General features: G+C 41.1%; 1 protein-coding gene across 1 annotated transcript in view; it reads right to left on the bottom strand.

The window, feature by feature from the left end:
- The window catches only part of LOC121912815 (ubiquitin-conjugating enzyme E2 E2-like), a 67,077-nt gene extending 52,327 nt beyond the window's left edge, over positions 1-14,750 (bottom strand). Inside the window, exons 1-3 of the mRNA XM_042435263.1 lie at positions 14,516-14,750; positions 11,515-11,712; positions 3,605-3,655 (exon numbers count right to left, since the gene is read on the bottom strand). Of these exons, the coding sequence (XP_042291197.1) occupies positions 3,605-3,655; positions 11,515-11,705 (242 nt within the window). The 5' untranslated portion in view covers positions 11,706-11,712; positions 14,516-14,750. The remainder of the gene's footprint in view (positions 1-3,604; positions 3,656-11,514; positions 11,713-14,515) is intronic.
- Positions 14,751-15,485: the final 735 nt, after the last annotated feature.

Raw genomic sequence — 15,485 nt, 5'->3', positions numbered from 1 at the left:
TGAATTATGTTTGAGTCAATCATATCTCCAGCCTGATAGTCATGGATGAATTCACATTTCTCTCATTCAAACCCATTCTGCACTGATACTTTCTTCTGCCTTATTGCTTTCATTTCTTAAGATCTTTCGCTGATATCCGCTGTTATTCCTCTGGAACGCACAGTCTTACTGGGATTAAGAAAGAGAGAGAGAGAGAGAGAGAGAGAGAGAGAGAGAGAGAGAGAGAGAGAGAGAGAGCATGGCCAATTCCCCCTTGGAATCCACACATTGTTTTCCCTCAGCCGATGGGGGATTCTTATCAAAACGCTGCCAGGACGATCATGAAAGGATATGGTAATTATGGAAAACACACACACACACACACACACACACACACACACAGAGAGAGAGAGAGAGAGAGGCAGAAAGGCCGAGCAAGCACTGGGCTAATATAATGTGTCTGGTGTGGGGGCTATTTACATACCCTTCCAGAGCGCTTGTCACATTCAATTAATTACTCTCTGGCAGTGTGACAAAGATGATTAAAAAGAATGATGAAAAAATATTTCCTCATATCCCTCCCCAAAAAAAAAAAAAAAAAAAAAAAAAAATCAGCTAAGTCCTTTTAAATGAAGCCAAATGATATCTAAAACAAGGCATGCTGTCTTTAGAAAACTTAAAGGTGTTTTTCTATTCGTTCCCCCCAGAGGGATTACAGTACCGTTCCTGCTATTGCAGAAGGGAATGCAGAAAATGAGCCAGAGAGGATGTTTGTAGGAGTGGCTGTGATCATGAGCTGCGCTTTTATTCTGGCAGGGAGGAAAAAAAAAAAAAAAAAAAAAAAAAGGAGCTGAAGCCTGTAGGGTAATGAGCTGCATCACAGCGTCCGTTCATAACCCCTCACATCTGATGTCTTTCAGTGAACGCAGCCTATTTAACACTGTCACATCAATTAGCAGGTGAAGAAAGGCTGTGGAGATGTGGAGCCTTTTGTTCCACAAAAAAAAGACACGGTGTGAGCGGAGGTACAGTACGCTTTAAGAGAATTTTATCCCGGCAAAAAAAAAAAAAAAGGTTTTAATGTTCACAATGTGCGATTGTGCTTCGCTTATCGCACAAAAGAACAGCCTGAATGGGGATTGTTGTGGTGAAAGGTGTAGGCTAAATCAAACGGCGTGGGATGTGACAGCCTTGTGGGGGAATTGGGAGCTGTTAAGAGTGAGGCAAATACCCCAAGGGGCATATGAATACAGAAATCTACATTTCAAGTAGTGCCGCCGCACCTCCGCTGGCTCCTATTTCTCTACCTGCCGCTGAACTACGCTCCAGCAGCCTGAGCCTAATTTTTCACTTATGACTGAGGAGTCCGACCGCAGCCGGTGCTGAATCCATTTGTCACAAGAGCTCCTTTTCAGTGAGGACGTTCTTCAAGGAAGCCTCCCTTAGAAAAAAAAAATGTAATTTTCTATACAAATGGCTGCCCATGAAATTTCTTTTTCCCCCCTCTGCTGTTTGGCCCTTTGTCAGGAAACATAATGGCTTACTTCAACCAGATTAGCCTTGTCTTTGAGATCGGAGAGCCGACAAACAAACCGCGACGTGCGGGGGAGATCTCTCCGACTCTGACGGATAGTCTCTTCATGAAGAGAGCTTATTTTCTATCATTCCTCACCTGCTAAACGGCTCTGTGAGTGTGCATTTACACCGCAAGCAAGGTGGTGGATGAATTGTTCAGACACAAAGGTTTGAACGGAGAAGTGGCTTTTTCAAAACCTTTCAAAATGTTTTTTTTTTGATGAGTTAACATAGTGAGACGGAAAGTGCTGAGCGTTTGTTAAAAAGTTACAAGAGCAGCAACAGAGAATAAAATCACTAACATGACTTCAGAGTCTATGTTCCATGCAAACAATGGATGTGGCTGTTCTCTTCTTCTGACAGCACTGGATCAGCTGCTCTGCTGTACACTGTCCGCTTGGTGACTAAGGCTGATCAGGCTTTTATTTATTTTATTTTTTTGTGAAGCACTTTGTAACAGTGTTAAGAAAAGTGCTGTATAAATAAAGTTTATTATTATTATTTGAACTGTCTAGAACAATATAATCAAGTTATGCACAAGCCTGAAAAGAATGATGGTGTATGAATGTCTAACTGGGAATCTAAATAGGAGATGTGAAACGAGACCGTTCTCTTCAATCCACACCGACAGCGACTCTGACCCGCGTTCATCTCTCAGCTGCAGCTCGTGTGGAGCCGAGAGAGGACAGGCTGCGGGGACAAACTGCCTTCACCGGGCTGACTGACGGCACAAATTTACTGAACCAAAACAGTTTTCATGTCGGCTCCGCGGGAAGAAATCTACAGTGTTTGTATTTTATTGATTCAGTGATTTTATTTCCCACCACCGTAGCAGGCGAGAGGGAATCTGCCCGCAGTGAAACAAGCCAGCTCACAGACAAGACCGGGAGCCTTGATCAATCAATATAGATACGGATAATACGTTCAAAACACATATACAGCGGGATATTTGTGTGATTTAAACAGCTGCTTGCTCAGATTGCGCTGCACTAAACATGACGGAAATAGACTGGGAGCGTAAAAAAATGCGAGCGGTCTTCCATAAGACTGTCTGGGACTCAGTGTGGATTGATACAGTTAATAAAAATGGGAGCGTATCTGTTCCGTGAGACACGCGAGTGACGGACGTCAGGAACGCTCCTACAAATGCCTTCTATGTGGAGTTGGCTGTCACGGCCTCATGTTCGCTTACATGAGAAGTATTCCAATAAATTACACTCTGTGAGGTTTATAGATTGTTAATGTGAGTGAAAGACAGCACTGGTACCACATCTGTAGATGTTGGTAGACACTCTGAGTCAGAGTGGTGCATACCTACTTTTTAGGTCGGGTTATTTGGAGTGTCTAAACTCAGCTGTGGCCAACGTTTTCTCAGCCCACAACCCTGAGTGTGTCCTCGCATCGTTGAGTTTCTCTGGTTTTTCAGCCCTACAGGAAATGCCTGGACTTCAGTGACTTGCTTGCCTGCGTTGCTCACAGGCTGCACCTCCACCTTCCCTTCGCCCTCTAAACGCTGCTCCCAAAAAGTTTTGAGAAGAATGCTGACTCACAAAACCCCACACAATGAAAGCTCTTACGCAGATCTTGATTGGCAGGAACGCGTGGTACCTCTGCCTTTCACCGCGCTCTGACTCTGGAGGAAAATAAACCATGCAATCCAGTTGAGCCACAGCAGAGTGCCTTTCCCAACCCTTTGGGAGTGTGAGCAAACACAACAGTGTTGCTACAGTGATCCTCATGGTAAACACTGCCAATCAGGTCAATCGTACAGATATTTATTTATTCTATTTCTTTACCCGCGACTCTGATTCATGCCTCAGACTGCTTACAAGGTCCATTCACGACGGTTCAGCCAGAGCAAACAGTGGCGCAAACACGGCACAATAATCTACCAATTCATGTGACTCATTGAGCCGGCACAATCCATTCACACAGCTCACACAGTGCAGGCTCACACACACACACACACACACACACACACACACACAAAAGTGCCTCAGGTGTCAGAGCAGATAGCCCTTTTAAAAACACACAATCAACAGGCTCCTACCTGCAATTTGGCGGCGGGTCCAAGGTTATCTCTGCTAGCTCTTTCTGGATCCTAAAAACGAGATGAAGATCTGTGTTACAATCACACTCTGAAAACACACACACACACACACACACGCACAAAACACAGACAGTTATATAAATCCTGCCTGTAAAAATCAATCTGTAAGTGTACACACTGAATACCTCATTGATTTTCTAATGAGCTCCTGAGAGCTGTGACTGAACACAGGAATAAGTCCTGTCACACAAGATCAACACGGGGATGCATGGCTGAATATTTGCCGTTTTTTTTTTTAACTGCGCGTGCATAAATTGATATTGATGTCACAAGGCCATGTCGGATGAGGGAATCATCATCTGATATATGTGAGCAAATTAATTTGGCTGCTGATCATGGTCCTGTCTCACCCCTCACGCTTTCAGGAGGCTGGTGGGAGCATTTCCCTCATAGGGCACATTAAAAAAAAAAGGTTTGATGAATAGACCGTAGAGGGGTCAGATTTCTCCCTGGTTAAGTATTCATGACATAACTACGCCAGTGATTTGCCTAAAAGGATCCAGCAGCCAGGTGTTATATTTTACAGTCATTCACTCAGCTGTAAATGCTGCAGTTATTCCCTCTTGTGCAGAGGAGACCACCTCTGCCTCATTTACATTTCTGCTTTTGTTAAATGCGAGACACTCGAAAATGTTTCAAACCAGGTTTTTCCACCAAGGTGTTGATGTATCTACAGTTTGCTTTTTCCATGACTTTCCACAGACTGTAAGTAAATGTGCTTCCATGACATTAAATATTTATTTTCTTTCTTTTGGGTTGAATATTCTCTTTCTGATGCAGTTTAGTTGACAACTACAACAAAAAGCATTAAATATGTGAAACATCTGCATCTTCTATTGTCTGTTTTGTCAAATTTTGCAATATTCTAGAAATTCAATGACCTGAGCTTTGTCCAAAATCACTCAATATTTACTAGATAGTGCATGACATGCCCTGCCATCTTATTTTGCTTTGAGAAATTTTGCTCTACATAATGCTCTCAAACGCAGGAACTTTACACAGTGACTAAGAACCTTTTGAGGAACCTTTTCCTGCATTTCCACCACAGGGATCAGGGTCTAAATTAAGTTCCAGGGAGATTGCTCAACCCCCAAAAAAAGTCTCTGCTTTGGGGGGTGGGGTTACTTTCCAAAGTAAACTTTGGGGGCGGGGTTTGCAGAGGTGACCATCGCTGATTGGTCAAACATACACATAAAACAAGGAAGTACTTTAGTATCGATTTAGGAACTTTTTAGGACAAGGGAAGGACATTTCTCTTCATTTTTTAATATTAAAAGTAAAGTAAGGCATTGTTGTCGGCGTCCCGACTCATTTTAAAAAAGATGAGAGAAAAAGAGAGAGATAGCATGAGCGAGCTGAGAGCAGGAGTGAGTGAGAGGGAGAGAGAGACAGCGTGGTGGTGGTTGAGCGGGGGAGAGGGAGCGGCGGTAGTGAGAACAAAGCAGTAAATGAGAGAAATAAAATGTTATTTTCTGATTGTTTCACAGCGGTTATGTTCTGAAGGAGAAATAAATAACCATCAAACACTCAACAGATGATTTACAGTGAAGACAGCCACGCATAGTTTCATTCTCCTCCTCTGCATTTCTCCTTTTCATTCATTCATTACATCCAACTCCTGCAGCAGTAAATACAAAGGGCAAATCTGTGTTGTTGTTTCCTCGTGTTAATACTGCGTCTCTAAATGCTGCCATCATTTTTTAATTCCTCATGGGTCTAATTTGCATGATCTACCTGGTTCCTCAGATAGAGTGGAAACACAAACAGGATGCACAACAGGGACTTAAAGTTCCAAGTTTAGTCCTTGAGATTAGTTCCTCTGGGTCCAAAGTACCTGGAACTTTTGGTGTGTTGTGTCAAATGTTTGTGTTAGTTTTTTATCATATTTAGCAAACCTCATCCTATTTTTTATAGTCAAGTTTTAGTTGACTAAAAGTCTGGGCATTCTAGTCTTATCTTCATCAAAGAAAGTCCAGCCAAAACCATTAATTTTTTTGTCATTTTACTGAAGTCAAACTTATTTCACATAAGATTTAATCTTATCGTTATCTGATGAAAAACACAGGTTGAATGATTAAGAATGCAGTTTTGCAGGAAGTGTCTGGTCTGATGGTATCAATATAAGGAATACATCCAGTCATGGAACGTGCTCTGTTTTGCATATTTATTTTGAACCAGCATGATTCAGCAACTGGGGCCCGATACTTTCTTTAAAACTATTATAAAACAAGGAGAGCTGTTCAGACAATGAAATGTTTTGAAACCAATGTTTTGGTTGCCCAATGTATAAACTTACCTTTCTGTTCTGAACAACGGAAATAAAAGTAGTTAACCTAATAAAATTGAGAAGAATACTGTACACACACCAACTGCAATCTGCTTGCAATAAAAAAATTAAATAGATCTGAGGTCGGTGTTAATGAGAAAAGAAACATGTGCCCCATGGACTTAATAATGACATAAGGTTAACAAAATAACTGTCTGGTAAGCTAGTTCACATGGCATCAGTATTAAAGGTTAAACAAGGTAAGGTTTTCTAGAGTAACAACAACCATGATAAGGAAAGGTAACGTTATACACTGCTACTTTAATCAATACAGCTGTCTACACAGGCTGCATAATGGCTCACGTTTCACTCACACTATATACACGTAAACGTGACCTGAAGTCTATTTTCCTCTGTTTTATGTGTGTAACTACAGTCAGTGTATTGGGCCCTGAGTGTTTCCAACACGTGGGTGACCTACACTCAACACTGTACCTGAACGCCTCCACTGTAGACACAGAGACAGAGCACTCACTGCTGCTGCTCTGCTAGCGTGCTGCTCTGCTAATGTGCTGCTCTGCTAGCGTGCTGCTCTGCTAACGTGCTGCTCTGCTAATGTGCTGCTCTGCTAGCGTGCTGCTCTGCTAACGTGCTGCTCTGCTAATGTGCTGCTCTGCTAACGTGCTGCTCAGGCTACAGCTCCTGTGATTCTATAATATTTTGTCTTCTCTTTTTTTCTTATTTTGGCAAAGTTTTTATGTTTAAACTACATTTTAGTTTTGCCTTTTTTTGTCAACAGTCAGTGTTTAATGACGTTGGGGCCTTCCCATCATTGTCTCGTCTTAGTCATGGAAAAAAAGGTTGTTGATGAACATATTTAGTCATAGTTTTCATGAACGAAATTAACATTCATTTCATGATGACATGGCAATAAATGGATGTGCAAAATCACACTATAAATGATGCAACGTGAGGCTCACTTACATTACACTAAAACTCTTTTTCAGCTTGAGAGATGTACTTTGTCAAACATGTTAAAATGCTACTTTACTGTACAACTGAGATAATATCTACTGTATTTCTCTGCAGGATAAAAGGGTCTAACGTTTATGGATAATGACATGCTGCACTTGTGAGTTTATTCTTTTATTTCTGTCAATTGCATGTAAGACAATGTGCAGACTTTCTCCAAATCACCAAATAATTCACGTCAAATTTGGCCATGGAATCTTTTGGTTCCTCATTTTCAGACACAATATACAGTAGTGACTTTCAAATCCAAATTGTGATCTGTGTTCCCAAGGAACTCAGCACTTACAAGCATATGGTTTGGGACGGTCCTTCTGTCTACACATTTTGAAAAGCCAAAAGTTATTATGAAAAACTATCTTTGTAGCCAACATTTTATGACTTAATGATGATTCTTGCATAGAGTCAAATGCAATGTAATGTAACTTGTTGGCTGGCTTGACAGCAGTGAATAAATGAATTATTCATCGATGGATTTCGCCACATAAGCTTCTTCTTGGACAATTGTTATGATTTTTGCATGGCGTTGAGATGATGGAGCTGTCTACTGCTGGAATTCACAAGGCCTGGTCAGACATGCTCACGAAATATATGGTGCTGGAAGCTTATAGTGATGTAGTGACTAAAAAGCGAGACTGATAAATTGTCCAGGTCAGTATATTGGCAGATATTAGCTTATTGCAGATATATCGTATTACTGTGTATGTTGATGAATGAAAAAAAATGTGAGAACTTGAGGATGAAAAAGAAGACGTCTTTGTACAAGAGTATCAAGATATGTTTGAGGTCATTTAGAATCAGAGTTGTCACTACGTAGTTTATCTTTCAACTGGAAAATGTCCCACTTGGTACATATCTTTGTAACAATTCTAAAAAAAAAAGTATATGATTGTATATGAAAAGTATATGGTATATGATTATCAAACCTCTTAAACATCAACACCAGAATTGCCCTCAAACACCCAGCATGAGTTGCTCTAGTTGGTGAACTACTGTGGCCAACACTACTAACCAAATTGAGGTCACAGGCTATTAAAGGCCACAGGGTGTGAGAATGAGGTGACGGGACACTGTATATAGTGTTTGAAACATATGTCGTCTCCAGCACAAAATAGAAACAGTACAAACTGTTGTTTACTTGGTATTTTCTTCTGCGGGGTTTTGTCTGAGGTCAGCTACAAAGAAGGTACAAAGAAGTCAACACTTAATCATAAAAGAACTCCTGGAATGGCTTATGCATCACAGGTTGATGATACATAACCGGGTAGAGTATCCAAGGGGGGGATTTTCCTTTAAACTCTCCTCAGAGGGGAAATGACTGCACACGACTCACTCGGGGGAAAGAGGGAAAAAAAAAAAAGACATATATTTGCAAAGAAGCCTGTAATACAATCTCCACGGTTATGGATTCATTCTCAGCTTGAGTGCATGCTGTGTAATTTTATCTGCAGTATTTCCTGAGGTGGCACATTTTGACGGCTGAAGCTGGGGACCTGTGAGAGAGTGGTGCAATGAACAAGGATGGGGCAATCCGAAGGGAAAAACACTGATTATACTGCCAGTTCCTCACGCTCGTGCTCGGCCTCTTTAAAGCAAACACTTTCTCTAATGTTCCACAGCTCATTGCATTTGATAATCCCTTGAGACCCTGCGAGCTCTAAACTATTACATTCTGCATCCTCAACAAACACAAATAAGTCAATAACATCTGAGCATACTTTTTATGATGAAAAACACCGGCTTTGGCTTGTGTGCAGCAAACTGACGATTTATTACAAGAACTATCACTGTAGAGCAACTAAACTTGGTGCCTGCCAAACATCCTATAAAGTGGTAACCCTCCAGGTCCTTATTTTTTATGTTGTAGCCATCTCTGGTGATAAGAAGTCATCGCTGGATTTATTTCAAACTGCCTGTGGTGGCTGAAGTCACAGGCATACAGTGCTCACTTCCTTTGTGCTAGAGGATGTTTTTCCCAGGAAATACCTGGTGCCAGACTGTTTGCGAGCGTACATGTGGAGGCTCTCAGTTTCAGTTAGATATAGATCCCAGGGGGTTATGGCATGGTAGTTGTTACCAGATTGGGATGCATTGGGAAGCTTTTCATCGCATTACACAATCTTCCTCAGCGCACGGAGATTGCTCAGTTATCTCTGAATTGCAGATATTTAATTTTGCAGAGCATGTTAAAGCTGCACTAATCAATATTTTTATATTAACAATGGATCAAATGACTATGTGTAATGTGAAAATGGTTTCCTGTAGTGATGAAGCCAATTATCTCCAACTCAGCAGTTCCCCCTCAGCCCAAAGGAGCGTTTCAGGGCCCAAAGCATTACTGTTCGCTTCAGTCTGTCAGTCAACTAGCTGGTGAACATTGTGGTGAACATTCGGCAGCTTAAGATGCAGATATTTCTATTGGGAGTTGGTGGAGGCCAAAATAGATCTAAAAGGAGAGTAAATTTAGTGGCCAGAAATACAATTCCAAATGAATGCTAATGTTGCTCTGCTGGATGTGTAAATAAACTGGTGTTTCACCATTAAAGCTGCAATATGTGCTTGATGATAGCAAAAATGGCAAACATTTGCTGGTTACAGCTTCTCAAATGTAAGAATTTGCTGGTTTTCTTTATCATACATGATAGTGAACTGAATATTTGGAGGTTTTTTGTTGGTGGATGTCACCCTGGGCTGTGGAAAATTATAACAGCCATTTTTCCACATGAACTTACATTTTACAGACAAAATGATTCACAAATTAATCACAAAAATAATAAATGCAGATTGAAGGACTCCTTGTCCATGTTGGCTTCCATGTTGAGATTGAGGGTTTGTTCTTGATCTTTGAAACAATTTGTCAACCAATAGTTTAGATGTAGCTTTGCGCCACGGAAACACACCTTGATTTTTTTTTTTCCTGAAATAAAGGGGATAAAGAAACTTATTTTTCTCCCCAATACAAACCTTAGGGTCCAGCTTTTATTAGTTCTAACCCAATTCAAATGATTTCAATGAAATAGCCGTGATCAGTAAACTTGGACACACAGATTTGTGCAGTTGACCAATTGCAAGTGGTCTTCACAGTGGTGACCTTTGACATAAATACATTCCTTTCTGTTGAATGATGTGTTTACTCCCAACTGTGCACATCGTTTCCCAGCAGCCTTTAAGATGGGATTGGATGTGTGCAGAGGGGCTCGAGCCATTATGTTGGTGATAAAAACCCAACAGAGAAGTGACCCAACCAGAGTGCCAAACAGCTATCAACACGTCATGGAGCACATATTTAAACAAGTCCCTGTCAGTAACTCAGAGAGGACACCCAGAACTCTGTTTTGGTCTGTAAAGTGTCATTAAATTGTGACAAATGCCCATCACAAGTCACCAGATGTCACCTAAAGACATTCAGGTTACAACAGTAAGAAGGAAGAGTTGTTGTGAATCATCTAGTACTAAAATTGGACAACAGGAAATGACTAAAATAGCCATAAGTTGGCAGTTTAGGTATCTGCTGAGAATTTCTCTGGAAGCGGAGGGAAGTGATGCTCTAGTGATGTGTTTTCAATAAATAGAGGAACAATGTACAAAGTACAAGTTAGCAGATAAGGAGAACAGCACCACTCACAGAAAATCAAGCCTCATTAGGGTGGTAACAAGTGATTATTTTCATTATTGATCGATCTCTCAACCATTTTTTGTTTTGTTCTTAAAATGACAAATGCTAATCACAACACATCTCATATTGCTTTTCTTCCGACCAACGAGAGGAAAAGCAGTTGTGCGAGCTGCATGACAAGGGTGAAGTGGAAAGTCCCATTTTCTCTCATTCTGTGCAAATGATGATGATTTCACAAAACTAATTTTCCATGAAATGGTTCGACAAAACCCCGAAGATGATCAAAAACTGGAGAGGCTGTTTAATTTTGCGAACTTTGTCTCTTGTGTGTTTATGAACAGCAAATCCTCAGATTTCAGAGGCTGAAAGCTGTGAATGTTTGGTGTTTTTGTTTAATAAGTGACTCAAATGATTAACCGGCTATTGGAGTTGTTTCTGTTAAACAGCATTTCAAGAGTATCTAACTTCCATGTGGTGACATATTTCAGGATAGACAGGCGGGACGGAACGTTAGAAATCTGATTTGACTGTTTAAAAGTGGGCGTGTCATAATGAATCACAGCTCTGTGCCGCTAAAAGTTGAAGATTGATTGATGGGTGGATGTCATGATATTATTGGTTGAAACTCAAGCCTACGTAGGCATTGGCATATATTGTTAAATAGGTGCACATTATGATCAAGGATGTGATCTAAAAGTGTTAAAAGGTATTTTTCATTACATCTCAACTTTTACCGATCAATCACATAAGTGTCACCAGCTGTTTTCACTGACAGATGATCTGTGGAAAGTCAGGAAACAACATATCAGTGAGTACTTAGCAGCAAAGAGAAAACCATAGAAGGAGTGACAGATGAGCACTTCAGCAGCTAAAGAGAGCCATCGGGGCAGAGTGGGCAAAGACCCAGCCAGGGACACAAAGTAAAAGAGACTGATCTACCTCTTGGCGCTGGTGGAGAGCTTGGCAGCGGTCTTGCTGGAGATTTTGGCCTCCTTCTTCTTGGGCTGGGTCTGGTCCCGCTGCTCGGGGCCCGGCTGCTCCGGAGGAGCCGCCTCCCTCTGCTCAGCATCTGAGCTTCCCCCACTGGTGTTGGGGCTGTCGTCCGGCCTCGGCTGCACCTCACTGGACATGCTGACACTGCCGGATGGTTGCGCGCACACACACACACACACACACACACACACACAGACACTGTTACGCATACTTACTGAGTACACAAAGACACACACACACGTAATAGGTTTTGCTGCAGCCAATGCTGTAATGCTGCTATTTCTGAATTGCGGTTATGGAATAAATATGTAATCAGTCAAATCCACTGTAATAAAGCAGGATGATGTCAACTACCTGATGTATGAATTTCAAATATGGCTGCAAATAACAATTTTTCTTGATTATCCATTATTAGTCTGTTGACTATTGTTCCTATTTTATGAAAAACTTTTGAGTTACATTTTTTAGTTCAGTTTATTTATTTACACAGACAACAAAACACAAAAAACATTGTGCATAGACTAAGAACAAGTATTTCAAAAAAGTCCAGTGGGCTCATCCAGGGTCCAGAAAAAGCTCATAATTTGACCTTGAGCTGGAATTGTTCTGTCAAACTACTATTTCCAGTGTCAAGACTGAACTGTGATTGCTTCATCAACTCATTGTTTAGTGTTAAAAATGTCCATCACATTTTCTCAGAGCCAAAATTTAGCCTCTTCAAATGACTTGTTTTGTCAGAGGATGAGAATATTCCATTTACAATGATGAATGAACAGCAAAGCTTTCAATTTGAACAGCCTGAACTAGTGAGTGTTTGGCACTTTGTCTTGATACATGACTTAAAACAATTCATCTCTGTCGTTTTGTTCTGACTAATCGTTTCAGCACTAGTGTCAACTTTGGTCTGATATTCAGGGTTTAGAGCAAACTCAGGTACTTAGTGTAGTAGTCTCTAGTTGGGGCATTACAACCACATCTAACATTCATTTCTACATTCATTGGATGATGTGTGTTTATTCCATTGATGGAAAAGACTTCATTAAATGATGAGCAGTGGTTCTTATTGACCTAACATTTCCTACTAGTTCTTTGACTTAAGTGTCTGTTGTGGCTTAAAGCTTCGGAAACAACAAGTAAGTGAACCTTCTGTTGAGAAGGTTTTTCCAAACTGCTATTTCCGACATCAAGAAAGGATAATAAAGCTTAATATGATTACCATCAACCATCATCATTTTTGTCCTTAATTTACTGTTTGTCTTTTTTTCTGTTGACAGTGTATTGTTGGATTTTTTTAGCCATGCTAGGTAGCGATATAACCTACTGACTTTGGTCATCTTTGAGTCTATATCTTTACTTTAAAACTACTGGATAACTGTGAAATTAGCTGCATCCTGAATCCAATCACACAGCCGAGAATCGGGAATCAAATCCAATTGTGAGATTCCTGAAAGATTGGGGATCAGGCTATTCCATGATCCGACAAAACAAGACATTTAAAAACGTCTGCAAATAAACCCATAAGGAAAATAATCTTTGGTTGTATCCTTACTGAGGTTATTCCTCCTCTAAGGTTATCCCGTGGTCCCCTGTAGAGGAGTATTTGCAGCAGCAGAGGATAAAAAGTGAAATACAGACCTCAGATCTTTTAACACTCATCCTCAGAATCAGTCGAGCTGAACGTCTGCTGGTCACAAGCCTCGAGTCTCAATAATAAAAAGACACCTACAAGGTCATGTTCACTAAATCCAATTCCCCCATCAGTCTGCCTGCATGTGTGTGTGTGTGTGTGTGTGTGTGTGTGAACCTCAAGGTGAATGCCTCTATTTACATTCCCAGTTCTGGTATGAAAAATGTATGATACAGATGAATGAGTGTGAGGGCTCTTTCTCTGCGTGCTGTAGAGCTGAAATGAATATCAAATTGGACAGAAGTAAGGGCAGATTGTTCAATAAACATGACAGCGGGTTTGGCAAGCTGACTTGGCATTTGACATTAGACAAACAGCCAGTGCACACACAGGCTATCTGATGCAATTAACTGCATTTTGTGGTGAGCTGATGCGGGAGATAATTGGGGGATTATATGGGTTAGGATAATGCAGAGGGGCAACATTTCACGGGTTATAACATGTACATGCTCTGGTGAATGGAGGCCTCTCAGGGTAGAGTTGACACAATGTAGAAAATGATGTGTTTCCAGCTGTCAGGTGAGCACAAACACATTGGAAGTTCAAGTTGTAGACTGAGCAGCAGATCACTGTAGGTTCTTGCCATTAGAGATTGGGGTTTTTTCCCCCCCTCCTTCAGGTGTGAAGCTGTCAGAACACCTCAGCCATACCTTCATGAAGCTTTTTCTAACATGTATGTTATTGAGCAGGCCCAGAGAAAAATCACATCCCAGAGAGAGAAGCCACATACATTCCGACACAACCTTATCACAATTTAATTATTTGCTAGTAAACAAACCAGCTACGTGAGGGATGAAATATCAACTTTTCTATTTGTTTGGCGCTGTTAGCTAAGCTCGCGTATTTCGGTTGATAGAAGTTGACATTTATTGGACTTGAGTGCTGTTTTGAGCAGTGGCTGAATTAAACGGTGGCTGCTAACGACTATTCAATGGTATTTTACGGCCTCCTTGTGAGCTGTGTTCACACGTTTAGTGAGGGGTAGGTTTGAAAGGCAGCCTCGGTTAGGAGACATCTTCATACAGTAGGGCAGAACGAGATGAAACTGAAGCACTGACCACTGCCAAATCAGCTCCAGCACAAAAGACGGAGCGGATGCCCCCCTCTTCTCTCTCTCTCTCTCGCTCTCTCACTCTCCCCCCAGCCACCCCTCCACCCACCGCCCCTCTCTCTCTCTCTCTCTCAGAGGAGACAGCGATAACAAACCTCTCTGCTATCTGTGGAGTTGAATGTTTTTAGACAATAATACGAACGACTCACCTTCCTAAGCGGGCTGGACGCGCGGCGGCAGGAGAAATGTGTGAGAATGTCCTCCGCAGTATATTCCGTAATCCGTACGCTGGCTGGCTGTCCGCGGCTTTGACTGACTGCTGGAGAATGTGCCGAACCGAGACCGTCAAGCTCCGCAGAAGCTACGAGCACTGCTTCCGATGTTAGCTGGCAAAATACAAGCAGAAGGGAGCACGGTCGTCTCCCGCGTGTTTCGAGTGAGGCACGAGACAAGAGAGACACGAGACAGGGTGACACCTTGCACATAAAGTCAAAGACTGCGTCTTCTGTGGAGTTGCACCTCCAGACTCATTACTTCTGCTTATATATAGTTGCACAGCAATTCGCTCAATGCAAAAATCATGTGTATGGCCTAATTTTTGCATTGTGTATATACAGTGCAATGCTAAGGCGAATATACATTATAAATATAGCTTATGAATGTCATTGACAATTTTATTTATATCTGATTTTGTTGTATTTGTTCTTTTAAATAGTTCTTTATCTGTTTCCTACATCTTTAGGCTGTTAAGTACTGTGGTAACAAGTGAATTTCCCCTTTTGGGATCAATCATCTTATCTTAAATAACATGTTGTTTATTGTACAGGAAGTAATTTCACCAGATAACCTAACCTTTATTGCAACCAAAATTTAAAATGGTGGTTACCAGTATTTTAGCTGTTATTGAACATAATATGGCGATGACTGTTAAGTGACAGTCTTTTGACAGTGCGAATAGAAAACTATCAATAAACCTAGTTCACCTCCTGCTTGTTTTAGGTTTTGCTCCTGAAGAGACAAGAACAACTGCATCAAATTTGGACTCAAAAGTTGCACACCTTGCCTTAATTCTCATGAAATTAAAAACAACTCACATTCAAGATTCAATCTGTACCAATGAATATACAAACAGTGCCATTTTAATCCAATCTTTTTGCCACAAAAGAACACATTATCATA

Source organism: Thunnus maccoyii, chromosome 15 (genome assembly GCF_910596095.1).
Source record: "Thunnus maccoyii chromosome 15, fThuMac1.1, whole genome shotgun sequence".
Lineage (NCBI taxonomy): Eukaryota > Metazoa > Chordata > Actinopteri > Scombriformes > Scombridae > Thunnus > Thunnus maccoyii.
This window is presented reverse-complemented; position numbering and strand designations above follow the sequence as displayed.